Here is a 27393-nt window from a genome sequence, read left to right as displayed (position 1 = left end):
ATCAGACACTGGGGGCAGGAGTACGTCAATTTGGGTGTACCGGAAATACAGTTATTCAAATAGGAAGATCTGAAAAAAATCGGACTTTCTAGCCATAGACGGGTTTGTGTTGTGTGGACTTAAATTTGCTAGTTCAAAACATGGAGAGATAGTGTTTGTTTTGTCAGGTAAGTATTTAAAACATATACATATATATACATATATATATCTTGGGGAGATTACATGTAATTTTTTCCAGCTAGTTTGCACAGCGTTATGATTATGGAAGATCTCAATTATTTACTCTTCGCGTCCTCTCTCCTTCTCAAAAACCCATTGGATGAGAAAGCCAGAGGTCCCGCCCTCCTGACCCTCTCCCCCAATGGGTTTTTGAAAAGGAGGCAAAGAGAAAGGAACGTGAGATCCTCCCCATGTTGTGTTAGCAGGTATCTAGCTGGCTAATAACTAGCTAGCAAGACGGCTAAGGTTAAGCTAGCTGCATTTATGGCTTGACATTAAAATGTAACTTTCGAGTGAAATATAAAGGTATTTATTTTATATATGTAGATACGCTTGCTTGGACCATTCCATGGAAAATGTGACCGCTGTGTCTTCAAGCTGAATCTTTGCTAAATCTGTAACGTTAATGTTACCTAGATAAATCATGTTAGCCTGCTAACTATCGGATGTTAACTGAAATTAGCTGTGGTTGCGATGCATTTGTTACTAGTGTTTCAACATGACTACGGCTTCTTCTAGTTAATTTCAACGCTTGTCTCACGATATCAAACAATCAACATGTGCTCAATCAATATTTATCCAGTTAACATGAGTCGGCCAGCTAGCTAGTCAACAAACATAGCTGTCACCTGAGTGTTGATATGCCCATACGCAATAATGTAAGACTGACAGACGGTGTAATGTTATTGGTTTGCCAGCCGAAATGTGTGATATTTGTTGTCTAACTACCCAGTAAATATCATGCTAGGTTTTTAGTTAGCTAGTCTGACATTTTTAAATAACTAACTACCTAAATGTCATGATATGACTAGGGCCCTATAAGATTTGTAGAATATTTCCCCAAATTATCTTTTCTCTTTTTTGTTTTTCCAGGTTTCTCTTTTTCCAAGTCTTTTCAGGTTTTCATGCTCAAAATCACACTTAATATTGTAGTCCACAACAATGCCAGGAGACAACTTTTGAGGTCTGGGGAAAAATTGAAGAAATGTGGGTTTTGGGATGTAGTTACCCTTTAATGCAAGTGTGCACCAGCAAGAGACCCTTGTTTGGTTGGCTATGTTTCTGTAGCGTTCATGTGATTGCATTGATGCAAGTAATCACGATATCATTTTGTAGTTAACATTTTAATTAAGAAGATTTTTGTCTCACACTTTTCCCTTCTGATTCCAGTTTCACGGACCTGGTCCTTACGACGACAGTGCAGACCCAGAGAGAGGCACCGCCATCTGACATCCTAGGTCTGGAAGATTATGACCCAGTACCAACCACAGTCCAACCGTTCCAACTTCTTCACCGTGAAAGCCGAGGCCTCCTCAACACCACCTCTCGCCACCAGCATGGCCAATAGCAGCGCCGCCGCTCCAGGGAAGGTGATGGGCACACCTGGCCCTGCCGGCAGAATCAGCCCAGAAGGAAGTCAGGTGAGTCCTCATATCCATCTCCTCATCACCAACCTGGGGCATGTTGGAAAAAGTTTTGTGACAGAAAATGAAAATGTATATTTTTTATTCGATAGGATGTCCCTCCCTGTTTCAGTTCGGATTCTTCCATTTGGTAGCTAATAAACACGACCTTGGTATACTCCAGCTGGGTGATGTTTTTCAATAGAATTGTTCAAAGAATTCACTAAAACTGTAAGGTACAGTTACTACTTGGCTTTGCATATATTGACGCCAATCCTTAAGTTTCATGTGCTGGTTGGTCCTGTAAAAACATGCCTTCTATGTTCATCTCACTCGCCAGATGCCAAGTTTCAGGGTGTACAATGAGCATATGTAGCCACTGCTTGACTGCTTCTAGTGCACCATTGACTATGACTAACAACCTGTTTGCCCTCCACTCAGGTGTTGAGTAAAAAGAAGCTGCAGGACCTAGTAAGAGAGATTGACCCCAATGAGCAGCTCGATGAGGATGTGGAGGAGGTATGTTTACTACAGTAGCTCAGAAGTGTCTCACTGAAGATGGCGTCCCAAAACCACAATGCAAAGACTAGTGCATGCAATGTTTTGAAGCCTCAACACTTGTGACCTGGGGTCCCCGAACTGTCTTCCTCTCAGATGCTGCTGCAGATTGCAGATGACTTCATTGACAGTGTGGTGACGGCTGCCTGTCAGCTGGCCCGCCATCGCAAGTCCAACACCTTAGAAGTGAAGGACGTCCAGCTACACCTGGGTGAGTAAAAGTACAGGCTGATACTGGCTGATGGTTGGAGTAGCAGCCGCTGCAGTCAGGGCTCTACGCTGAACTTTTTTACAAGGAGCACGTGTGCGCCTCAGTTGAGAAATGTTGGCGCACACAAAGAAATTTAGGATCACAGTATTAGAGGTAATAACGCTAGAATCCTTAATTTTTCTAGGCGTACTGGTGCTTCTAAATAGCAATTGCAGGTCGCACAGCAAAATATATTGGTGTATATGCGAGTAAAATGGTATCACTGTAGAGCCCTGGCAACTATTGTGGCATAAGCAGTGTTTGTCTCCATTACTGGAATGATTAATTTACTATGGCAAAAATGAACAGAGTCTTGAGAGCCATGCCATGGGTGTAGCAGTTTTGAGTTTTAAAGTTATGCATATAAAAGATGGATGAAGTTAATGGACCATTTCCTGTTGAGTGTATTTTCTCTTTGATTTTTATTCTCACTCCCTGTGTTGTCTGCCACTCAACAGAGCGCCAATGGAACATGTGGATTCCTGGCTATGGTTCAGATGAGATTCGGCCGTATAAGAAGGCTTGTACCACAGAGGCCCACAAACAGGTTTGTTTGTCACACTTTCATCTTGATCACACCCAGGGTTCAAATTTGTACTAATGAATTGTGCTAAACGTTCAATAATTTAAATGTACAGTGCTGTGAAAGTATTTTCCCCCTTTCTGAAGTTCTCTATTTTTGATACTGAATGTATCTTCAACCAAAATCTAATATTAGATCAAGGGAACCTGAGTTTACAAATAACAAAGAAAGATATACTTATTTTATGAATTACCAAAGTTATGCAACACCCAATTCCCTTGTGTGGAAAAAGTAATTGCCCCCTTACACTCAATAACTGGTTGTGCCACCTTTAGCTGCAATGACTGCAACCAAATCTCATCGAAAAAGTTGACTCAAGTTTGCTAAAAAGCACCTGGAAGCACCTGTATGATCATCAAGACTCTTAGAATAATGTTCTATGGACAGATGAGTCAAAAGTATAACTTTTTGGACGACACGGGTCCCATTATGCCTGGTGAAAACCAAACACTGCATTCCACAGTAAGAACTGTATACCGATGGTCAAGCATGGTGGTGGATGGTAGTGTGATAGTTTTAGGATGCTTTGCTGCCTCAGGACCTGGACGACTTGCCTTAATAGAAGGAACCACGAATTCTGCTCTGTATCAGATAATTCTACAGGAGAATGTCAGGCCATCCGTCTGTGAGCTGAAGTGCAGCTGAGTCATGCAGCAAGATAATGATCCAAAACACACAATCAAGTCTACATGAAAATGGCTAAAAAGCAGCACATCTGAAGTTTTGGAATGGCCTAGTCAAGGTCCAGACATAATCCCAATTGAGATGTTGTGGCAGGACTTGAAATGAGCAGTTCATGCTTGAAAACCCACATGTTGCTGAGTTAAAGCAATTCTGCATGGAAGAGTGGGCCAGACATCTTTACAAATTAAGCATTTGTGTTTAGTGAGTCCGCCAGATCAGAACAGGAATGTTCTCTTGATAAGTGTGTGAATTTGACAATTTTCCTGTCCTGTTAAGCATTCAAAATGTAATGAGTACTTTAGGGTGTCAGGGAAAATGTATCGAGTAAAAAGTAAATTATTTTCTTTAGGAATGTAGTGAAGTAAAAGTTGTCAAATTTAAATAGTAAAGTACAGATAACCCAAAAAACTACTTAAGTTGTACTCTTAAGTACTTTACACCACTGGAAATAAGTATGTAATTGTTGTGTTATTTGTTCACTCAGGTTCCCTTTGTCTAATATTAGGTTTTGGTTGAAGATATAACATTCATTATCAAAAATATGCAAAATTAGAACGGGGGCAAATACTTTCTCACAGCACTGTATACGTAAATTATTATTATTTTTGGTGTATTGTTTGTTTAGGAAGTATTGAAAATATTTTCAGTAATTTATTATGCGGTGACTGTAAGGTGCTCTGGATAAGAATGTCTACGGAAAAATTACCTAAGTGCAATAGTGATTGAGCATGTTTTTCATTTGTCTCATCCAGAGAATGGCATTGATCCGCAAAACAACCAAAAAGTAGCAAGACCTGGAACCAGCCTCGCACAAACACTCTGTGCTCTTTGTCTTTTCTCTGTGTATTTCTAATAACGGGAGACATTCTTTCACCCACGTCTTCATCTCCCCCAGGTTTTGTGTGTGATTGGTCAGCTCCATCATCACACAAGTATTTTGATATCTTGACCTTTTTAATGCTTTTCACCACAAACTGGCCAAAATCACACACTCCTCATTCAGTGTAAATGTACACTCAGGTATGGAGTGTTGTTTTTGGACAGTGTTTTGTTTTTGGAATTATCTGTTCAACTTTACTTTTTCGTTCAGGGGGTAACCACCAAACACACACCTTCAATATGGTGGTGGTTACCATACTCTTTACCACTTTTTTTTATTTTATTTTGTCTGGCATGCGTTTGTTGTGTGTTTAGTTTTTGTCACATAAACCCCCTTCATCTAACATCAGAAATGTACACCTTTTGCAGTTAGTTAGTTTTCAGGATACTGTCATGGCACTATGTTTTTGTGTGCTGTAGGGATCTGATGTCATGTTCATAGTTCATTAGAAAATTACCCAGGACATTGTTTTTCATAAGATGTCAACAATTAACTGATTATTATTCAAAAATAATAAGTATGTGAAGTATTGCTTGTATCGCCAGACTGCAGTGAGATGGGGTTGGGTAATGGTCCTTATTTGGGGATGTGTAGGGAAGCAGTAACATTTATTTTACTTTATATGGCAGTGTTTTAGTTAAACCTGTTCTTTTTATTCCATAAATAAAACAAGATTCATATTTCACTTGGCATTTGATTTGTGTGTTTATTTCACTGTTAAGTCAAGGTTCCAACAAATGAGAAAGAACATGAGTATTTCGGAGTTCACTTTCAACATAAATGGATTACATCACTATTCAGGGTAAAGTGATTTGACTAGATTTCCGTAACTGTAATACCACTGTATTTGTTTCTCGATTCTGGAGGACAAACTAATGACCTCCTTCAGAAAAGTCCCTGTACACACACTTGCAAGTATTTTACATGTGTTATGTCTATTTCCATGTTCTGACAAATTGTCACAATAGGTAATGCCCATCTTGTAAAACTTATTCTCATCCGGTGAAGAGCCTCAAGTCAAGATTATTTTATGATCTTTTATCCAAGATGGCAGTCAGTTTTTCAAGAGAGGCATTGTGACATGGCATACATGACAATACAGCACAAGTCCAAAGACCCAACTCAGGAACAGCACCTTCTGTTGTTGGATATGTTGTTTTTGGGATTGTTTAGCTGTACTAAGGTTGCACGTGGAGCCAAGCACTTCACCCCATCCCAGCCCTCTTGTAGCTGCACCTCCCCACTCAGCAGGCCCTGGTACACCCGGCGGGTCAGCAGCTCGAAAGCCTCCGTCACGCACTGACCAGTCTTAGCCGACGCCTCGATGTAGGGCATCCCCAGCTGGCCTGCCAGTTTCTCAGCCTCGTTATGGCCCACCACCCGCTCTCCCTGGGCCACCCGGTCATTCTTGTGGCCCACAAGTACAAACAGCACCGTGTGGGGTTGCACATGTTGACACACCTCTGCGTGCCACTCCTGCACATGCTCAAAGGAGGCACGGTTAGTCAGGTCAAACACCAGCAGGCCCCCCACTGAGTTACGGAAGTAGGACCGAGTCACTGACCTGAGAGAAAAGAAAAACATTTCAAAAAGTGAAAGGAATTGTGTAAATTGTAAAAAAATAAAAAAAGTGGAATCAATTTATGGATGTGAATCAATGATCAGCAGATATATTGCGATAATTACTATGAACTCATACACATTGGTAAATGTTAACCTAAATTAGGCTAATGTTGACTATGTATGGAGGAACTCTGTCTATTGCATCTGCAAAAGAAGGGAGGTTTCACCAGAATAGGCGTCCTCTTTGAACGACCCCTAATAGTGTTTCAGTAGAGGTAGTCAGACGCATTGCTGTTGTAATTGTCATTTATTACAAATATATATACAGTTGAAGTCGGAGGTTTACATATACCTTAGCCAAATACATTTAAACTCAGTTTTTCACAATTCCTGACATTTAATCCTAGTAAAAATTCCCTGTCGTAGGTCAGTTAGGATCACCACTTTATTTTAACAATGTGAAATGTCAGAATAATAGTAGAGAGAATGATTTATTTCAGCTTTTATTTCTTTCGTCACATTCCCAATGGGTCAGAAGTTTACATACACTCAATTAGTATTTGGTAGCATTGCCTTTAAATTGTTTTACTTGGGTCAAATGTTTCGGTTTGCCTTCCACAAGCTTCCCACAATAAGTTGGGTGAATTTTGGCACATTCCTCCTGACAGAGCTGGTGTAACTGAGTCAGGTTTGTGGGCCTCCTTGCTCGCACGCGCTTTTTCAGTTCTGCCCACAGATTTTCTATAGGATTGAGGTCAGGGCTTTGTGATGGCCACTCCAATACATTCACTTTGTTGTCCTTAAGCCATTTTGCCACAACTTTGGAAGTATGCTTGAGGTCATTGTCCATTTGGAAGACCCCTTTGTGACCAAGCTTTAACTTCCTGACTGATTTACATTTAAGTCATTTAGCAGACGCTCTTATCCAGAGCGACTTACAAATCGGAAAGTTCATACATATTCATCCTGGTCCCCCCGTGGGAATTGAACCCACAACCCTGGCGTTGCAAGCGCCATGCTCTACCAACTGAGCCACACGTGAGCCACACGGGACCACATCTCAAGACATCAGTCGCTTCAATATATCCACATAATTTTCCTCCCTCATGATGCCATCTATTTTGTGAAGTGCACCAGTCCCTCCTGCAGCAAAGCACCCCCACAACATGATACCCCCGTGCTTCACGTTTGGGATGGTGTTCTTCGGCTGGTCATTATGGCCAAACAGTCCTATTTTTGTTTCATCAGACCAGAGGACATTTCTCCAAAGAGTACGATCTTTGTCCCCATGTGCAGTTGCAAACCGTAGTCTGGCTTTATTATGGCGGTTTTGGAGCTGTGGCTTCTTCCTTTGTGAGCGGCCTTTCAGGTTATGTCGATATAGGACTCGTTTTACTGTGGATATAGATACTTTTGTAACTGTTTCCTCCAGCATCTTCACAAGGTCCTTTGCTGTTGTTCTGTGATTGATTTGCACTTTTCGCACCAAAGTATGTTCATCTCTAGGAAACATAATGCGTCTCCTTCCTGAGCGGTATGACGGCTGTGTGGTCCCATGGTGTTAATACTTGCGTACTATTGTTTGTACAGATGAACGTGGTACCTTCAGGCGTTTAGAAATTGCCCCCAAGGATGAACCAGACTTGTCGAGGTCAAACAAAATTTCGGATTTCTTTTGATTTTCCCATGATGTCAAGCAAAGAAGCACTGAGTTTGAAGGTAGGCCTTAAAATACATCCACAGGTACACCTCCAATTGACAAAAATTATGTAAATTAGAAGCTTCTAAAGCCATGACATAATTTTCTGGAATTTTCCTAAGCTGTTTAAAGGCACAGTCAACTTAGTGTATGTAAACTTCTGACCCACTGGAATGGTGATACAGTGAATTATAAGTGAAATAATCTGTCTGTAAACAATTGTTGGAAAAATGACTTGTGTCATGCACAAAGTAGATGTCCTAACCGACTTGCCAAAACTATAGTTTGTTAACAATACATTTGTGGAGTGGTTGAAAAAGCGAGTTTTAATGACTCAGAGGTCTCTTCTAGAGACATGCAAACAGAGGTCTCTTCTAGAGGTCGACCAATTATGATTTTTCAACGACGATACCGTGTATGTGTATGTAAACCTTGTAAGTGTATGTAAACTTCCGACTTCAACTGTATATATATCTAAAAATCGGTATCGGCTTTTTTTGGTCCCCCAATAAATCGGTATCGCCGTTGAAAAATCATAATTGGTCGACCTCTAGAAGAGACCTCTGTTTGCATGTCTTGTGTAATACCAATGAATGTCCGAACTGTGACAAATAGTGATGCAGTCAATATCTCCTCAACTTTGAGCCAGGAGAGATTGACATAATATATATATATTCGTTTACTTTTATTTAACTAGGCAAGTCAGTTAAGAACAAATTCTTATTTACAATAACGACCTACACCGGCCAACCCTGGAAGACGCTGCACCAATTGTGCGCCACCCTATGGGACTCCCAATCACGGCCAGTTGTGAAACTGCCTGGATTCAAACCAGGGTGTCTGTAGTGATGCCTCTAGCACTGAGATGTAGTGCCTTAGACCGGTGCGCCACTCAGGAACCCGAATTTACCCCATTTATACAAAAGTATGTGGACACCCCTTCAAATGAGTGGATTCGGCTATTTCAGCCACACCCGTTGCTGACAGGTGTATAAAATCAAGCACACAGCCATGCAATCTCCATTGACAAACATTGGCAGTAGAAAGGCCTTACGGAAGAGTTCAATGGCGTTCAACGTGACACCGTCATAGGATGCCACCTTTCCAACAAGTCAGTTAGTAAAACTTCTGCCCCGGTCAACTGTAAGTGCTGTTATTGTGAAGTGGAAACGTCTAGGAGCAACAACGGCTTGGCGGCGAAGTGGTAGGCCACTGAAGCTCACAGAACGGGACCGCCAAGTGCTGAAGTGCATAGCGCGTAAAAAACTGCTGTCCTCGGATGCAACACTCACTACTGAGTTCCAAACTACCTCTGGAAGCAACATCAGCACAATAACTTTTTGTCTGGAGCTTCATGAAATGGGTTTCCATGGCCGAGCAGCCGCACACAAGCCTAAGATCACCGTGCGCAATGCCAAGCGTCGGCTGGAATGGTGTAAAGCTTGCCGTCATTAGACTCTGGAGCAGTGGAAATGCGTTCTCTGGAGAGATGAATCATGCTTCACCATCTGGCAGTCCGACTGACATTTCTGGGTTTGGCAGATGCCAGGAAAAAGCTACCTGCCCCAATGCATAGTGCCAACTGTAAAGTTTGGTGGAGAAAGAATAATGGTCTGGGCTGTTTTTCATGGTTCAGGCTCCTTAGTTCCAGGGAAGGGAAATCTTAACAATACAGCATACAATGACATTCTAGACGATTCTGTGCTTCCAACTTTGTGACAACAGTTTGGGAAAGGCCCTTTCCTGTTTCAGCATGACAATGCCCCCGTGCACAAAGCAAAGTCCATACAAAAATGTTTTTTTGAGATTGGTGTGGAAGAACTTGACTGGCCTGCACAGAGCCCTGACCTCAACAACATCGAACACCTTTGGGATGAATTGGAACGCCGACTGCGAGCCATGCCTAATCACCCAACATTAGTGCCCGACCTCACTAATGCACTAGTGGCTGAATGGAAGCAAGTCCCCGCAGCAATATTCCAACATCTAGTGGAAAGCCTTCCCAGAAAAAAGGAGGCTATTATAGCAGCAAAGGGGGGACCAACTCCATATCAATACCCATGCTTTTGGAATGAGATGTTCCACGAGCAGGTGTCCACATACTTTTGGTCATCTAGTGTATATAATATATACTAATACATATTCCATTTAGCAGACGCAAATTGCAGTCATGCGTGCATACATTTTCCGTATGGGTTGCCCCGGAAATCGAACCCACAACGCTGGCGGTGCAAGAGCCATACTCCACCAACTGAGCCATACAGGACCACAATGACATGCATGAGAAATATGTGCTGCTCTGATTTGGACCAACTGCAACTCGCCTATGTCTTTCTTTGCTGCACCTGACCACACAATTGGACAGTAGACCAGGTGCAACAAAACTAGAGCCTGAGTCTGGTTGACTGAGATATCAAGAAAGCAGAGCAATGCCTTATGGACAGACCTCATCCCATTTTAGTAACCATTGAGTTTATATGTTTTGACCACGATAACTTGCTATCTAGGGTGACAGCCAGCGTTTTAGTCTCTTCAACTTGCTCAATAGCCGCATTAGTCAACAATAGATCCAGATGAGGTTTAGGGTTGAGTGAATGTTTTGTCCCAAAAATTATGCTTTTAGTTTTTGAGATATTTAACACCAGCCTATTGCTAGTTACCCTTTCTAAAATGGACTGCAGCTCTATGTTAAGGGTGTCAGTTATTTAATTTACTGTTGCTGCCGACGTGTATAGTGCTGAGTCTAAACTACCTCCATACTCACATTCATTTTTTAAAACCAGTACCGGTTACCTTCAAATGAGTCCTGTTACACTCGAGGAGGTTGTAGTACAAAACGGAGACCACCATTGTGTTTGTGAGAGTCTCATCTTTCCATAGCATGGTCATATTAGTGTTGGATGCCACAGACGCTTTCGTGAGAAGACCGATTTTTGGGTTGTCTCATGATCTGACAAACACTGCTGTAGATCGGCTGATGCGGAAGGCCGTCATAGGCGGATGCGGTGGATCGAGACGCAGCCCATGCAAAAAACAGATACCTCTAGGTTAAAGTGAAGGATTTTGATGGGATTTTTTTTATTACGTTACTTAGATTGACGCACCGGTGCGTCAACAGACTCTAGGAGGATATTATTCCAGGTCAGTGGAAGGTCATTAGTAAACACAGAAAACAATAATGGTCCAAGCCGGCTGCCCTGCAGTACACCACACTCAACCAAATTTGCATTAGAGAGGCTTCCATTAATGTTTTCTGGTTGAATAGGGCAATGGCCCGTCATGTCATTGGGCAAAAGCGGGGAGGAGCGCCCTTCTCAAAACAGTAATCTGCGCTGCTCGGTCATGTTGTCAACAAGGCAGCTAGGTGCATCGTCCAGAAACATACAGCATCTCTTTTCCATAAAATAAAGTTTTGAATTTTCAAACTAGTTTTCATTGGGAAGGCAGATAAAGCATTTTGGTAACACTTTACTTGAAACCCGGTTCCATAACACGGTCATAACCCTATCATATGTCAAAACAGCTGACATTACTTGTCATAACATGGTCATAACACTGTCATGACTCATATATTTACACCTGTTGTGATATATATTAAGTTATTTTATGGCTGGTTATGAAACCTACATAAGAGTGTTAAAACCCACATTTATTCAAATGTTTTTTGCCTACCAAGAAGTTTCCTTGCGTTTGAAAGTTTGTTTCTTAATTGTTATTGTAATGAATTCTTTACAGTCATGTTTTTGTCCCATCATATTTTACATAACTTGTAGAAAATACACTTTCACACATCATAAAGCATTATGACCATCCTGTGTCACTTCAATTGGACTAAGAAAATACACTTTATGGCACTGTCAAGAAGCATTATGACCATCATAATCATATAAGCCAGACAGCCCTATCACGTACATGCCCTTATGTTAGTCATCAGTCAAAAAGAGGGTGTCTTGCCCTGCTCCTGAAATCTGCTCCTGCATTCATCCCAGTCATCAGAAAACGAGCACTGGGGTAGGTACATGTCTGACATCAATGTGTGCACAATTACAATGATAATTCAATATGGTCAATTTCAGAAAATGTTATATAACATAGCCTACTTGTTTATGGTGTAATAGAATGTTTTGCCGTGTGTGGTAGGTTTTGTGGGTTTTGACACTCTCGCTCAAAACCAGCCATAAAATAACACAATATACTGTATGTCACAACAGATCTAAATACATGTGTCATGACAGTGTTATGACCATATTATGACCGGTTATAACAAGTTATGTGAGCTGTTATGACATATTATGTCATGGTTATGACTGTGTCATAACATGTTATGATGCTGAGTGTCAAGTGTTACCAGCATCTTTATAAAAAGCAATCACTTTCGCTTGTGAAAACAGAGGATCCTACTTAATCACTCAACGTGATTGATTACTTCACTTTTGTTTTGAGCCGACTTCACCATTTACCAGAGCGGGGCACCTGGCTCACACCTGGGAGGCAGCACAGTTCCACAACTTTTCACCCTGTTCAAACTCCTCCTACCAGGGTAATCCGGGGCAGATAAATGAACCCCCTCATTGAATAGGCCTCTGTTGTTACATCACCCCCAACGTGTTCATAGGATTACAGCCATTTGATACCGAAAAGCCCTATATGGATTGACCAACTATGCATGCCCTGCAAAAGTGCCAGCATGCCCTGCCGAAGGACCCTATCACGCTGAATAGGTGGTGAGTGTACTGATAGCTAGACCATAGACTGCTGGTTATGTATATTTTGATAATCATTATCACTATCATCGCTAGCATTATCACTATAATCGCTAGCCAGATATCTGAAGTGAAATGGAAAGGTGAATGCAGTAATGAGGTTTTATATTTGTATTTATTATGGAACCCCATTAGCTGCTGCCAAGGCAGTCTTCCTGGGGTCCGGCAAAATGAAGGCAGTTACACCATTTTAAAAACATTACAATATATTCATTGCAGAATTCCCAACACACTAAGTGTGTGCCCTCAGGGCCATACTCCACTACCACATATCTACAATGCAAAATCCATGTGTACATGTGTGTATAGTGCGTATGTTATCGTGTGTGTGTATGCATGTGTCTGTGCTTGTGTTTGTGTTGCTTCACAGTCCCTGCTGTTCCATAAGGTGTAGTTTTACCTGTTTTTTAAAATCTGATTCTACTGCTTGCATCAGTTTTACATTTTTTAAATTGAATCTTTGTTTTACTAGGCAAGTCATGTAAGAACAAATTATTTTTTACAATGACGGCCTGCACCGGCCAAACCCGGGCGATGCTGGGCCAATTGTTCACCGCCCTATGTGACTCCAAATCAAGGCCGGGTTGTGATACAGCCTGGATCAGTTACCTGAAGTGGAATAGAGTTCCATGTAGTCATGGTTCTATGTAGTGCTGTGCGCCTCCCATAGTCTGCTCTGGACTTGGGGACTGTGAGGAGACCTCTGGTGGCATGTCTTGTGGGGTATGCATGGGTGTCTGAGCTGTGTGCTAGTATTTTAAACAGACAGCTCGGCACATTCAGCTTGTCAACACCTCTTACAAAAACAAGTAATGAGGAAGTCAATCGCTCTTCCACTTTGAGCCATGAGAGATTGATATGCATGTCATTAATGTTAGCTCTCCGTGTACTTTTAAGGGCCAGACGTGCTGCACTGTTCTGAGCCAACTGCAATTTTCCCAAGTCCCTCTTTGTGGCACCTGACCACACTACTGAACAGTAGTCTAGGTGCGACAAAACCAGGGCCTGTAGGACCTGCTTTGTTGATAGTGTTGTTAAGAATGCAGAGCAGTGCTTTATTATAGACATACTTCTCCCCATTTTAGCTACTGTTGTATCAATATGTTTTGACCATGACAGATTACAATCCAGAGTTACTCAAAGCAGTTTAGTCACCTAAACTTGGTCAATTTCCACATTATTCATTACTAGGTGTAGTTGAGGTTTAGGGTTTAGTGAATGATTTGTCCCAAATACAATACTTTTAGTTTAGGAAATATTTAGGAATAACTCATTCCTTGCTACCCATTCCGAAACTAACTGCCACTCTTTGTTAAGTGTTGTAGTCATTTCAGTCGCTGTAGTAGCTGATGTGTATAGTGTTGAGTCATCCCCATACATAGACACACTGGCCTTAGTCAAAGCCAGTGACATGTCGTTAGTAAAGATTGAAAAAAGCAAGGGGCCTAAACAGCTACCCTGGGAATTCTTGCTTCTACCTGGATTATGTTTGAGTGGCTTCCATTAAAGAACACCCTCCATGTTCTGTTAGACAAGTAATTCTTTATCCATATTATAGCATGGGGTGTAAATCCATAACACATAAATTTTTCCAGCAGTAGACTATGATCGATAATGTGAAAAGTTGCACTGAAGTCTAACAAGACAGCCCCCACAATAATTTTTATCATAAATTTATCTCAGCCAATCATCAGTCATTTGTGTCAGTGCTGTGCTTGTTGAGTGTCCTTCCCTATATGCGTGCTGAAAGTCTGTTGTCAATTTGTTTACTGTGAAATAGCATTGTATCTGGTCGAACACAAGGGTTGGTAACAGGCTGATTGGTCGGCTATTTGAGCCAGTAAAGGGGGCTTTACTATTCTTGGGTAGCGGAATGACTTCAGCTTCCCTCTAGGCCTGAGGGCACACACTTTCTAGAAGGCTTAAATTTAAGATGTGGCAAATAGGAGTGGCAATATCGTCCACTATTATCCTCAGTCATTTTCCATCCAGATTATCAGACCCCGGTGGCTTGTCATTGTTGATAGACAGCAATCATTTTTTCACCTCTTCCACACTGACTTTATGGAATTCAAAAGTACAATTCTTCTCTTTCATAATTTGGTCAGATATACTTGGATGTGTAGTGTCAGCGTGTGTTGCTGACATGTCATCCCTAAGTTTGCTTGTCTTGCCAATGAAAAAGTCATTAAAGTAGTTGGCAATATCAGTGGGTTTTGTAATAAATGAGCCATCTGATTCAATGAATAATGGTTGAGTTGGCTTTTTGTCTTTTTTCCCCAAAATGTCATTTAAGGTGCTCCAAAGCTTTTTACTATCATTCTTTATATAATTTATCTTTGTTTCATAGTATAGTTTATTTTCGTTTTTATTTAGCTTAGTCACATGATTTGCAATACATTTGCCAATCAGTTGGGCTGCCAGATATATTTGCCATACCTTTTGCCTCATCCCTCTCAACCATACAATTTCTTAATTCCTCATCAATCCACAGGGATTTAACTGTTTGTACAGGCATTTCCTTAATGGGTGCATGCTTATTAGTAACCGGAATAAGCAATTTCATAAATGTGTCAAGTGCGGCCTCTGGTTGCTCCTCAATACAAACCACAGACCAGCAATTATTCTTTACATCATCAACATATGAATCATTACAAAACTTATTGTATGACCTCTTATACACTATATTAGGCCCAGCCTTTGGGACTTTGGTTTTCCTAGATATGGCTATTATATTATGATCACTACATCCTATGGATTTGGATACTGATTTAAAGCAAATTTCTGCAGCATTAGTAAAGATGTGATAAATACATGTTGATGATTTCATTCCTGTGCTGTTTGTAAATACCCTGGTAGGTTGACTAACAACCTGAACCAGGTTGCAGGCACTGGTTACAGTTTGAATTTTGTTTTTCAGTGGGCAGCTGTTGAGAGCCAGTCAATATTTATATCTTAAATATTTAAACCCAGAAAATATACTTCTCTGTTGATATCACATACATTATCAAGCATATTATCTAGATACTGACTGTTAGCACTTGTTGGTCTATAGCAGCTTCCCACAATAATGGGCTTTAGGTGAGGCAGATGAACGTGTACTTTATCAGTATTTAACATTAGATCGTCTCTAAGCTTTATAGGAATGTGGTGCTTTATATAGACCGCAAACACCGCCCCCGTTGGCATTTCTGTCTGTTCGGTAAATGTTATAACCATGTATTGCTACCACTGTATCATCAAAGGCATTATCGAAGTGAGTTTCAGAGATATAATATGAATGTCATCTGTTACAAGCAAGTTATTGACTTCATGGACCTTGTTTCTCAGGCTGCATGTTAATATGGGCTATTTTAGCTTGATTGTTTTTAATGCTTTACTGGGAAGCTTATCAGAAGTAGACTTGCTCGTGTTACTTATATTGGAGCTGATAGTGCAGGGTGAGCTGCACAAAGTGGTCTTCTTACTAGGGCACACTGCCTCAGTGTTAACAGTGTAACTCTGGTTCATAGGCTCATGATTACTGCATACAATAGCTGTAGGATCAACAGAGGTATTCAGGGCAATTAGGGGGACATACATTAAGTTACTTACATTGTGTCTGCCAACAACCCTAGGATAATGTACATTTGATGCAGCATTATGACGACTCATTGTCACAATGGTAGGGATTAACTGAGCTGGTCTTGTGTCATTAATAAGTCGTTATTTCAACTTAGCCTTGAAATACATGGACAGAGTCCAAGAGCCAAGATGATTTCGATGGACTCCATCATTCCTGTAGAATATTTTCTGTTTCCAGAAGGTGTCAAAGTTATCTATAAAAGTGACTCCAGCAGAGCTACAATAATCTTTTAGCCAGATGTATAATGCCAGTAGCCTGCTGAATCTTTCCCACCCAACGATGGTACTGGACCTGAAATTAACCTGAAATGATTGGCCGTTTTTTTGGCGAGTCTTTTAATGCTAAAATCAGTTCTTTAAAATCCATGTTCAGATGTTCTGAGCTAGCCCTCCTGATGTAGTTTGACCCCACATGGACTACGGCAGTGTCAGCTCCCGGCATCTGTCGTAAAACAGTCGATAGAAGCTTTGTGATGTCCTGTACTCGTGCTCCTTGGTAGCACTGTCGTAGCATTTTTTGTATTTTACTCGCATAAAAAGTTTGGATGGAAACTTGGTTATACAGTGCATTGGAAAGTATTCAGACCCCTCGACTTTTCCCACATTTTCTTACGTTACAGCCTTATTCTAAAACTGATTCAATTGTTTTTCCTCATCAATCTACACACAATACCCCATAATGACAAGGCAAAAACAGGTTTTTAGAAATGTTTGCAAATGTAAAAATATCACATTTACATACAGTGGGGCAAAAAAGTATTTAGTCAGCCACCAATTGTGCAAGTTCTCCCACTTAAAAAGATGAGAGAGGCCTGTAATTTTCATCATAGGTACACTTCAACTATGACAGACAAAATGAGAAGAAAAAAAATCCTGAAAATCACATTGTAGGATTTTTTATGAATTTATTTGCAAATTATGGTGGAAAATAAGTATTCTGGTCACTACAAACAAGCAGGATTTCTGGCTCTCACAGACCTGTAACTTCTTCTTTAAGAGGCTCCTCTGTCCTCCACTCGTTACCTGTATTAATGGCACCTGTTTGAACTTGTTATCAGTATAAAAGACCCCTGTCCACAACCTCAAACAGTCACACTCCAAATCCACTATGGCCAAGACCAAAGAGCTGTCAAAGGACACCAGAAACAAAATTGTAGACCTGCACCAGGCTGGGAAGACTGAATCTGCAATATGTAAGCAGCTTGGTTTGAAGAAATCAACTGTGGGAGCAATTATTAGGAAATGGAAGACATACAAGACCACTGTAATCTCCCTCGATCTGGGGCTCCACGCAAGATCTCACCCCGTGGAGTCAAAATGATCACAAGAACGGTGAGCAAAAATCCCAGAACCACACGGGGGGACCTAGTGAATGACCTGCAGAGAGCTGGGACCAAAGTAACAAAGCCTACCATCAGTAACACACTATGCCGCCAGGGACTCAAATCCCGCAGTGCAGTGTCCCCCTGCTTAAGCCAGTACATGTCCAGGCCCGTCTGAAGTTTGCTAGAGAGCATTTGGATGATCCAGAAGAAGATTGGGAGAATGTCATATGGTCAGATGAAACCAAAATAGAACTTTTTGGTAAAAACTCAACTCGTCGTGTTTGGAGGACAAAGAATGCTGAGTTGCATCCAAAGAACACCATACCTACTGTGAAGCATGGGGGTGGAAACATCATGCTTTGGGGCTGTTTTTCTGCAAAGGGACCAGGACGACTGATCCGTGTAAAGGAAAGAATGAATGGGGCATGTATCGTGAGATTTTGAGTGAAAACCTCCTTCCATCAGCAAGGGCATTGAAGATGAAACGTGGCTGGGTCTTTCAGCATGACAATGATCCCAAACACACCGCCCGGGCAACGAAGGAGTGGCTTCGTAAGAAGCATTTCAAGGTCCTGGAGTGGCCTAGCCAGTCTCCAGATCTCAACCCCATAGAAAATCTTTGGAGGGAGTTGAAAGTCCGTGTTGCCCAGCAACAGCCCCAAAACATCACTGCTCTAGAGGAGATCTGCATGGAGGGATGGGCCAAAATACCAGCAACAGTGTGTGAAAACCTTGTGAAGACTTACAGAAAACGTTTGACCTCTGTCATTGCCAACAAAGGGTATTAACAAAGTATTGAGATAAACTTTTGTTATTGACCAAATACTTAATTCCGCACCATAATTTGCAAATAAATTCATAAAAAATCCTACAATGTGATTTTCTGGATTTTTTTTACTCATTTTGTCTGTCATAGTTGAAGTGTACCTATGATGAAAATTACAGGCCTCTCTCATCTTTTTAAGTGGGAGAACTTGCACAATTGGTGGCTGACTAAATACTTTTTTGCCCCACTGTAAGTACTCAGACCCTTTACTCAGTTCTTTGTTGAAGCACCTTTTTCAGCGATTACAGCCTCAAGTCTTGTTGGGTACAAGCTAGGCACACCTGTATTTGGGGAGTTTCTCCCATTCTTCTCTGCAGATCCTCTCAAGTTCTGTCAGGTTGGATGGGGAGCGTCGCTGCACAGTCTCCAGAGATGTTAGATCGGGTTCAAGTCTGGCTGGGTCACTCAAGGACATTCAGAGACTTGTCCCGAAGCCACTCTTACGTTGTCTTGGCTGTGTCATTGTCCTGTTGGAAGGTGAACCTTCGACCCAGTCGGAGATCCTGATCACTCTGGAGCAGGTTTTCATCTAGGATCTCCCTGTATTTTGCTCCGTTCATCTTTCCCTCTATCCTGACTAGTCTCCCATTCCCTGCCGCTGAGTGGCTTCCGTCTGGCCACTCTACCATGAAGGCCTGATTGATGGAGTGCTGCAGAGATGGTTGTCCTTCTCAAAGGTTCTCTCATCTCCACAGAGGAACTCTGGAGCTCTGTCAGAGTGACCATCCGGTTCTTGGTCACCTCCCTGACCAAGGCCCTTCTCCCCCGGATTACTCAGTGTGGCCTGTGGTCAAATGATCAATGGAAACAGGATGCACCTGAGCTCAATTTCGAGTCTCATATCAAAGGGTCTGAATAGTTATTTAAATAAGGTAATTCAAAAAACATGTTTTCGCTTTGTCATTATGGGGTATTGTCTGCAGATTGATGAAGAAAAACATGTATTTAGTCCATTTTAAAATAAGGCTGTAACATAAAATGTGGAAAAAGTCAAGGGGTCTGAATACTTTCCGAATGCACAGTAGTACCTGTTTGTTACCTATTACCTATCCTAACTTCCATTGGTGACTATGTGTGTATGTGTTCACAGAAACATGTATGGAGCCAGCTCATGGATACTTGCAATATGAATGACAGACAGGCTTGATACCTGACACAGCATGAACATTTTACTAGACAACTTTTACTCGTTGTCTTTTTTTATTGTTGAATTGAATAGTATCAGTCAATATGGGGAGGGAGAAGCCCAGTGTATTCTGCACCAGGATCAGGTATCTCCTGGTGTATACAGGACACCATATAGGAAGGTATGACCACTCTGACATGTTTACCAAGGTAGCCCCATTACCACCAGACAAAATGTTGATAGGCACAGTATCTGTATCTGCTGGGAATGACAAAGAGTGATGAAAGGTGAACATTGTTATATTAGCAGAACACTGATTCTATGGTATTATGTGAAGGCTTGTTTATTCTACATGGACCTGTTACTACATTTGCAAGTTATCAAAACACTTAGTTTAGAATATCTACATAAATTCAGCAATTGCATTATTCTCATATTTCTCGGTAGGCTATTGACCTATTCAAAGTTTCCTCCGGCATCTCACCAGACATCTGCCTGTAGTTATTGATCAACTTTGAGTGGGGGGGAAACAGCTGCGGGCAAGGTACTGATAGATCGGTGTGTCTTGGTGGTTGCAAGGACACACCCAATTAACACCCACATCAACCACACCCCCAAGCCAACTCACATTTGTCTTCTGTCATGGCCGCCAGCATTTCTTGAGGAGCAAGCCAAAAAAACGAGGCAAAATCTACCACCATGTGTAACGAGGCAAAAACTACCACCATGTTAAACATGTGCCAGGTTTTTTACAGAGGGACAGGTTTTGAATTATTCAAATGGCATGCCTTAAAGGGGTCTACCGTTGTACACCCCCCCCCCCCCCCCCCCCCCCCCCCACAGAGAGGATTAAGCAGATTGTTTCTCTCACTCTTGCAAATGGAAATAAATGAACTCTTCAGCTTCCTTTTCGTCACTGAATAATATCAACAGTGTTGGGGAAGCTACTCTAAAAATATAGTTTACCAAGCTATCGATTACACACTGGAAGAAATTAAGCTTCACTAAAGCTACCCTTAAGAAAAATATAATTGATTTAACTAAAGTTACTTTGAAAAAGTAAAAATTATCACATCCATTGAGTCCCAGTCCCAAAATTCAGTTTTTCCAGCTGATGAAACTAACTGTAAAAGTCGATCAGTGTTATTTCCTGATAGCTGCTGGTTGAAAATACAATCTACACAGGACCATCTAATCATCAGGTTTGCATGAGTGGGGGTTTTGGCTTTCAATGGTGACATCACCATGCAGTAAATTTGCCAATAACAGCTAGTTTTCAGTTTTTTTGCTAAAAAGCTATTTTTTAAGTATCTTACTGTCTATTACAGTAAGATACTTAATTGTTACGCAGAAAGTATTTGATATTGATATAAAAACGTCTGCTTTGGGCTTTTAACAGAATGTGTAACTTGGCCTATTAAACACAAAAACTGTTTCGAGTGACAATTAGGCAGGTATGATGCCAAAAAGACAATTCTTACCTACTTCACCCATATTTATTTTTGCCAAAAAGTATTGTGTAGTTAGCTACACTTCTAAAATAGCAACAACAAAAAAGTTAACTATTGAAAACACTACCAAGGTTTTTATGTAGTTCAACTACCACCAAACTACAGCAAAATGTAGTTAAATTCCTAGATGAACTATATGTAGTTCATTACTCCCCAACGCTGAATATCAACTCATGGGGTAGAGAGGGAGACAGATAATGATAAACCAGACTATAAGGAATGCTTGCACTACGGTCAAATGTGCAAGTATGTGACAGTTAAAAGAAACTCCTAACCATTGATTCACAGGGAATATTTTGTTTGGCTGTGGTGAGTCACAGAAGATTGGATGGATGATCAGAACACATGTGAGCACAATCTTGGTCATATTCAGTTTGAGTTAATTCCACAAATTCAAATCTAATTCAATTCACTCTCCTTGTAAATGTCATTCAATTAAATTTCCAGGTCAGCCTTTGAATTCAGAGACTATTCAATTCCAATTTACAATTCCAACGGAATTCTAATTCCAATTAAATTCCAATGCCATAAATGTGAAGACTCAAATTGAATTAAACATTTCAAATGAAATTGGAATTGACCTAACCCGGGCTGGAATGTTCATAGCATTAAAGTTAGAAATACGAAATAGAGCAGATGTGAATATTTTATTCACATTGAATACAGCAACCTACCTACATATCTACGGTATCTGCAGACGGGTGTCTACCCGGTGTTCATTACATTCTGTAAGGAGAGCGGGTCTGATGCACCTTACTCCCATATAGGTTATATTGTATTTGTTGGATTTTCCTTTAGACAAAGACTGATGAATACTCCTATTGTGGAAAATACCCAAATCAAAGAGCAGGTACTTTATCAGGGTATTGCATTTGCATGAACATTGTAGCGGTGTGCAGAGAAGGGAAATAGAGAGGGGAAGTTGCATCTCTCTGAAGGGAAGGGTGCATTCTGCCCCATATCAAGGCAAGCCTTGTATTTCCTGTTGTCAATATGGTTAGTTCTTACTAGTAAGAATTGTCCTTTTATGGGAACAATCCTATCCCCCTAAGCCTCTGTAAAATACCCAGTTGGTGCAGATCATAGCATTAAAATCAAATCAAATTGTATTGGTCACATACACGTGATTAGCAGATGTTATTGCAGGTGTAGCGAAATGCTTGTGCTTCTAGCTCTGACAGTGCAGTAATATCTAACAAATTACACAACATATAGCCAATACACACAAATCTAAGTAGAAATGAATTTAGACTATATACATATATGGACGATCGATGTCAGAGCGGAACAGACTAAGATACAGTAGAATAGTATAGAAAAATAGTATATACATATGAGATGAGTAATGCCAGATATGTAAACATTAAGTGACTAAGATACCGTAGAATATAGAATACAGTATATACATATGAGATGAGTAATGCCAGATATGTAAACATTATTAAAGTGACTATAGTGTTTCATTCCTTAAAGTGGGCAGGGATTCCTAGTCTATGCCTATAGGCAGCAACCTCTAATGTGCTAGTGATGGCTGTTTTTCAGTCGGATGGTCCCAGCTTTGATGCACCTGTACTGACCTCACCTTCTGGATGATAGTGGGGTGAATAGGCAGTGGCTTGGGTCTATGGTAATCATGTATTTACAGGATTTATGCCATGGAGTAGAAAGCAGGTCCCTCAAGTCAGAAAAGTAGCAGGGTGGTGGATTAGTAAATGAATAGCAAACATTAGAGAACGGAGTGATGTTGTAGGCTGAATGAATGTGTTGTTGTGGTAATACATCACAGTACTGTTCTTTACCTGAACCTTTCCTGGCCTGCTGTGTCCCAGAACTGCAGTTTGACCCTAACGCCAGGCTCCACTTCCAGGAAGTGCACGTAGAAGTCCACCCCTACCGTCTGGTTGACGCAGTCCAGAAACATCTCCTCCGTGTAACGCTTCAGCAGGGACGACTTGCCCACTGTCGAGTCCCCTAACATGATGATCCTGAACTGGTACTGCCACAGAGTCAGGTCCATAGCAGCTGCTGGGGACTGTAGAGAGGGATAGGGCAGATGGAGGGAGATATGGAGAGAGGGATTCCCCACAGGAAGCCAGAGGCTGATAGGGTTTTGACAAGCTGGAGCTGGTTCCTCGACGCTCCCTCTGAGGAGAAATAGTGCGAGACGCACTTCTCACGGCTCCCACATAGAACAGTCTCTGTCCGTAGTGTCAGCAGCCAGGAAACACCCTTACATTGTTGATCCCCTGCTGCGAAAGTGTGTTTGGTTCAGTGTGTGTGCTTGCTCCTCAAATCCTCAGTGAAAGCACCTGTGTAAGAATGTCCATCCCAGAGTTCTTAAGTTGTTATGCTGCCGTCCTCCTTCATGTAGATCTTGACTGATATTGTACAAGCATGTGCATGTGTGTATGAGTGTTTGGTAGGGGTGGGGACTTCCAAAGTTTGCCTGTTTAAACTTGATACTTGACAAAGGGAGAGGTGCACGAGTGTGAGAGGGAGGGCTCTCCAATGGAAAGGGAGGGGTGTGCAGATGGAAAGAGAGAAAAGGGGAGTTGCAGCTCTCTGAAGGGAAAGGGTGCATGCTGCCCTGAATCATGTATTTCCTGTTATCACTATTTGACACTATGTTTCACTAAATAAGAATATGACATGGGTTGCAAGCACTAATTTTATATCAAGTTGTCAGGAAACTTACATTGAATTGTAACCTCCCCCATAGCCCAGTATATGGGTACAGTTGAGCCTCTGAAAAAGGGAAGTGGACAACAATACAACCTAAACTCTCCGAGGACTCACACGGAGGGGCTACATGGGATTTTAATAGCTCAGGATATGTAAACTGAGCTTTATTTAATAGGTTGTCAAATCGATGACTCTCAAGTCAAGACAGGAACTTGCGCGTTCAGCTGTAAGGATTGTCATTGGAAACAAGAGGGACTGGTGCACACTGAAAAGGGTGGTCTATTCAGGGTCACAGAATATCACTAGTCTTATACCAAAGCTGATCTCAAACAATTATAAAAGTTAAATAAATTCAAGTTTTTTTTTGTTATAAAAAAAAATGTGAAGGATGATATTGAAATAGTGCCGATCTTTTATTTTCATCTTCCATTCATTAGTGCATCACTGTTTTATTCAATAACACCTGGCTGGGTGTTTTTTTCTGAGGGAAATTGACAAGCACATACATCTCTTACTACATTTACATATTGTCAAACTGTATTCACACTGTTGTTTCTTAGTGTTCTTGGCCAAAGTTACACTTTGAAGAATACCATTTAAAAAGGGGGGCATAGTAATGCCGATATGTTGCATTCAATTGTTCAATTCAATTGCTTAAAAATAGTCCAAAATCTAGCCATTTTAGTTTCCCACATCATTTCAGAGAGCTACTTTTCTCAGTAATGAGACCTTCCGTTGAGTGACAGAAAAAGGTATTTATTTGCAGGTAGATGAGCGGAGGCTGCTGTATTGAGTTCAAACAGGTGAGGTGAGCTGTAACAGTAGTACCAGCATCAACAGAGTAACAGGTGCATGTAACTGGTAACTCCTAGAACTTCAGTTCAGCGATCTCAGAGTCTGGAGAGCTGCTGTCGCTACGGTCACTGTATGTGTCTCTGTAACACAAGGGACAGAGTTATATACATCCAGAATACTTTTTCAGGGTGATATGATAAGTCATAGATCTAAACTAGGTATAGCATTACAAAAATACAATACTGGCTGGGTAACTTTTTTCATTCCCCTTTTACGCCAGCCCAAATGCCGCTCACCTTGCTTGCCTCCATCTGATGGAGTAAAAGGAAATGATGAGAAATTACAATGATCTGCGTGGTCTTACCGTGGTGAGAGGCGACAACCTTTCTGTAGGTAGCTCTGGAGTTTCCCTGCTGCGGCCAGCAGGAGGCCAAAGTAGGGGGGCGAGGGCTTGATGGGACGAGAAGTGAACTCTGGGTGGTACTGCACTCCAACAAAATAGGCGTGATCTGAAACAACACCGGTGGGAAGATGATACGGTTTGAGATGGATACTACGGACATATACATTTCGGTTGGCATAGCTACAACTGTCATTACATTCGATACTCCTAAAAATTGCGTTACATTTTTTTTGTGTTCAATTCAGTCAAGAAGGTACTTTATGAAGTGATGACACATTACTTAACAATAGCATTTCCAAGAGCCAGACAGTGGAAAACACTGTACTGTCTCCACGGTTAACTCACCATCCAGCTCAATGACCTCCATCCTCTCTCCCTCTACATCTTGGCCGACAAAATGGAAGCCCCTCTCCTCAAAGTGGTGCTTCAGCTCAGGGTTCACCTAAGAGGACAGCGAGCTCCCGTCAATTCAACCCATCCACACTTAGAACGTAATACATGTAACACTTCCATCTGCAAATGGATTGTCAAATGGATCGTCTTCAAGTAACATGTAATGTAAAATGTACTTAAAAAATGTAACGCAAATATACACGTCACGACTCGATTCAGCTCTTATACCTCAAAGCGGTGCCGATGCCTCTCGTCAACATAGTCGACATCGCCATACAGCTTTCCTGAAGAAAAAAACCCGGAATATTATCAACCATTATAACACACCAAACCCGATGTGGTTTCGCCAAGTTTAGCACTCACTCAAAATGCTGGTGTTGGATTTGAAGATGGTCCGCCTCTTCCCCAACCTCATAGTCCCACCCATCTGCCCAGGGTTGTGTTCTGGCATGTCAATCACCTGTCAAAAAAGGAGCAGAATATCACAACGTTCGTGATCCGAAACTCAGTGAGAAGTGACAGAGATGGACTTGATTACTATGGCATACCTACCACAGGGTGTTTGGATTCTGGCTGGAATTCAGTAGAGTTGGCATCTGTTATAAAATAATAATAATACGTATTTCAGTTCCAGTATAAGGTTTGAGAGTTGAACATTGAACTTATGAACATTCTGGAATTACGCAACATACACCTCAAGGATATAACGATTACTGATTCAAATATTACCTTGCCAGCCGAGAACATTACGGGCAAATTCACACACTGCCAACTGCATGCCCAAACATACCCCTGCAAAAAGACAATTGGGATTAAATGTGTGCAATAAAAAAAAAGAAGTCAGGCTGAGCTAGTCTGATGGAACTATAAAGACTGACATACAGAATATCATTTCCATTTAACAAAACATGCTAAACTGACGCATGATACATTACAATACAATTGATTAATCTTACCTAAAAATGGCTTTTTCTTTTTCCTGGCCCAGCTGATAGCCTGGATTTTCCCCTCTGTCCCCCGTACACCGAAGCCTCCAGGTACCAAGACACCGCTGTGTGTATGAGACAACATTGATCCTTCACTGACAGGAGAACACAGCTCCCTTGGCTTAGGGTTACAATTACACAGAAAAATAAATGTATTCACAATGCTCATGTAAATGCTGTGGGATTTATGGTGTTCAAGCAGCCATTATATTGAGTTGCACCCCCCCCCCATTTTGCCCTCATAATAGTCTCAATTCGTCAGGGCATGGACGCTACAAGGTGTCGAAAGCTTTCTACAGGGATAAAATAAAATAGAATTGTATTTGTCACATACAACACGTGTAGACCTTACAGTGAAATGCTTACTTACAAACCCTTAACCAACAACACAGTTAATAAAATAGTTGGCTGGGTGTCTTTTGGGTGGACCATTCTTGATACACACAGGAAACTTTGGAGCATGAAAAACCCAGCAGAGTTGCAGTTCTTGACACAAACCAGTGCGCCAGGCACCTACTACCATACCCTGTTCAAAAGGCACTTACATATTTTTGTCTTGCCCATTCATTCTGTTAGGTTCTAATTTTTTTGAGTAAATAACTCACGGACACTAAAGAAGCTTGACCAAGTTTAATTCTTCCCAAAGGGTCGACACAGCCTTATTCAGACAAAGAAATGGCTTCCCCCGAGGTGGTATTCATACCCCACTTTGGGTGGAGTCTCCTCCTCATCTCTAAACATTGCATCATTCTCGCTAAGCAGGGAACTAAGTGATATGAGCCTTCAACGCTTTCTCCCCTTATCAATACTGTCACATGCAATTGTTTTCCCTGCACTCAGCCCCTCCCAAGCTTCATTATGGCACCCCTCATGTCTCTTGTGTAACTAATGTTCCTATACTCCGAGTGTCAGGTTTTGGCCAAGACTGTTCGGGTTTTGGTCACTAGATGTCCCCATTGCACCTTTTTTGTACCTTTTGTTTTTCTTGCTCTAATTATTGTTTGCACCTGTAGGTCATTCCCTTGTTAGTATTTAAACCCTGTGTGTTCCTCAGTTCCTTGCTCAGTGTTTGTAAGTTAGCACCCAGCCCCAGCCCAAGCCTTGTTTTATTCAGATATTC

The 27393-nt window shown here is 41.4% G+C and overlaps 3 protein-coding genes across 10 annotated transcripts in view; 1 reads left to right on the top strand and 2 right to left on the bottom strand.

The window, feature by feature from the left end:
* Window positions 1-54: 54 nt before the first annotated feature.
* Window positions 55-5262, top strand: LOC111959013 (transcription initiation factor TFIID subunit 12). 6 transcript variants are annotated; one of them, XM_023980410.3, is made up of 7 exons: window positions 57-167; window positions 1093-1183; window positions 1390-1640; window positions 2064-2141; window positions 2277-2391; window positions 2889-2977; window positions 4450-5262. In XM_023980410.3, the coding sequence occupies exons 3-7, from the start codon at window positions 1470-1472 to the stop codon at window positions 4483-4485; spliced, it is 489 nt and encodes a 162-aa protein (XP_023836178.1). In that variant the 5' UTR covers window positions 57-167; window positions 1093-1183; window positions 1390-1469; the 3' UTR covers window positions 4486-5262. The 6 variants fall into 6 exon arrangements, with proteins under 6 accessions (XP_023836182.1, XP_023836178.1, XP_023836179.1 ...); XM_023980411.3 differs by having other exon boundaries at window positions 1093-1206; XM_070437400.1 differs by lacking the exon at window positions 57-167 and adding an exon at window positions 361-525 and having other exon boundaries at window positions 1093-1206.
* On the bottom strand, window positions 5258-23498 carry rab42b (RAB42, member RAS oncogene family). Its single transcript, XM_023980409.2, has 2 exons — window positions 22814-23498; window positions 5258-6141 (listed from the first exon to the last, which is right to left on the bottom strand). Exons 1-2 carry the CDS (start codon window positions 23029-23031, stop codon window positions 5700-5702), a joined length of 660 nt encoding a protein of 219 aa, XP_023836177.1. The 5' UTR covers window positions 23032-23498; the 3' UTR covers window positions 5258-5699.
* Window positions 23499-24096: 598 nt separating this feature from the next.
* LOC111959010 (CTP synthase 1) overlaps window positions 24097-27393 on the bottom strand; it is a 22330-nt gene continuing 19033 nt past the window's right edge. For all 3 annotated transcript variants that reach the window (XM_023980408.2, XM_023980406.2, XM_023980407.2), the window contains exons 11-18: window positions 26244-26338; window positions 26017-26079; window positions 25840-25883; window positions 25651-25747; window positions 25516-25571; window positions 25240-25336; window positions 24856-25000; window positions 24097-24631 (exon numbers count right to left, since the gene is read on the bottom strand). In XM_023980408.2, coding sequence (XP_023836176.1) covers window positions 24565-24631; window positions 24856-25000; window positions 25240-25336; window positions 25516-25571; window positions 25651-25747; window positions 25840-25883; window positions 26017-26079; window positions 26244-26338 — 664 coding nt within the window. In that variant the 3' untranslated portion in view covers window positions 24097-24564. The remainder of the gene's footprint in view (window positions 24632-24855; window positions 25001-25239; window positions 25337-25515; window positions 25572-25650; window positions 25748-25839; window positions 25884-26016; window positions 26080-26243; window positions 26339-27393) is intronic.

The sequence above is a fragment of the Salvelinus sp. IW2-2015 genome, linkage group LG35 (assembly GCF_002910315.2).
Source record: "Salvelinus sp. IW2-2015 linkage group LG35, ASM291031v2, whole genome shotgun sequence".
In the NCBI taxonomy this organism is placed as follows: Eukaryota; Metazoa; Chordata; class Actinopteri; order Salmoniformes; family Salmonidae; genus Salvelinus; species Salvelinus sp. IW2-2015.
The sequence above is the reverse complement of the archived record's forward strand: the minus strand, read 5'-3'. Positions and strand labels throughout refer to the sequence as shown.

What these genes read in the sequence shown, in the direction of transcription:
- LOC111959013 (XM_023980414.3), top strand. Translation starts at nt 1,470, where the DNA reads ATGACCCAGTACCAACCACAGTCCAACCGTTCCAACTTCTTCACCGTG. An exon ending in TCGATGAGGATGTGGAGGAG is followed by an intron (nt 2,142 to 2,276) that starts GTATGTTTACTA and finishes TCTTCCTCTCAG; the next exon opens with ATGCTGCTGCAGATTGCAGA. An exon ending in CCACAGAGGCCCACAAACAG is followed by an intron (nt 2,978 to 4,449) that starts GTTTGTTTGTCA and finishes TGTCTCATCCAG; the next exon opens with AGAATGGCATTGATCCGCAA.
- rab42b (XM_023980409.2), bottom strand. Translation starts at nt 23,031, where the DNA reads ATGGACCTGACTCTGTGGCAGTACCAGTTCAGGATCATCATGTTAGGG. An exon ending in GCAGGCCAGGAAAGGTTCAG is followed by an intron (nt 6,142 to 22,813) that starts GTAAAGAACAGT and finishes CTTTTCTCTCAG; the next exon opens with GTCAGTGACTCGGTCCTACT.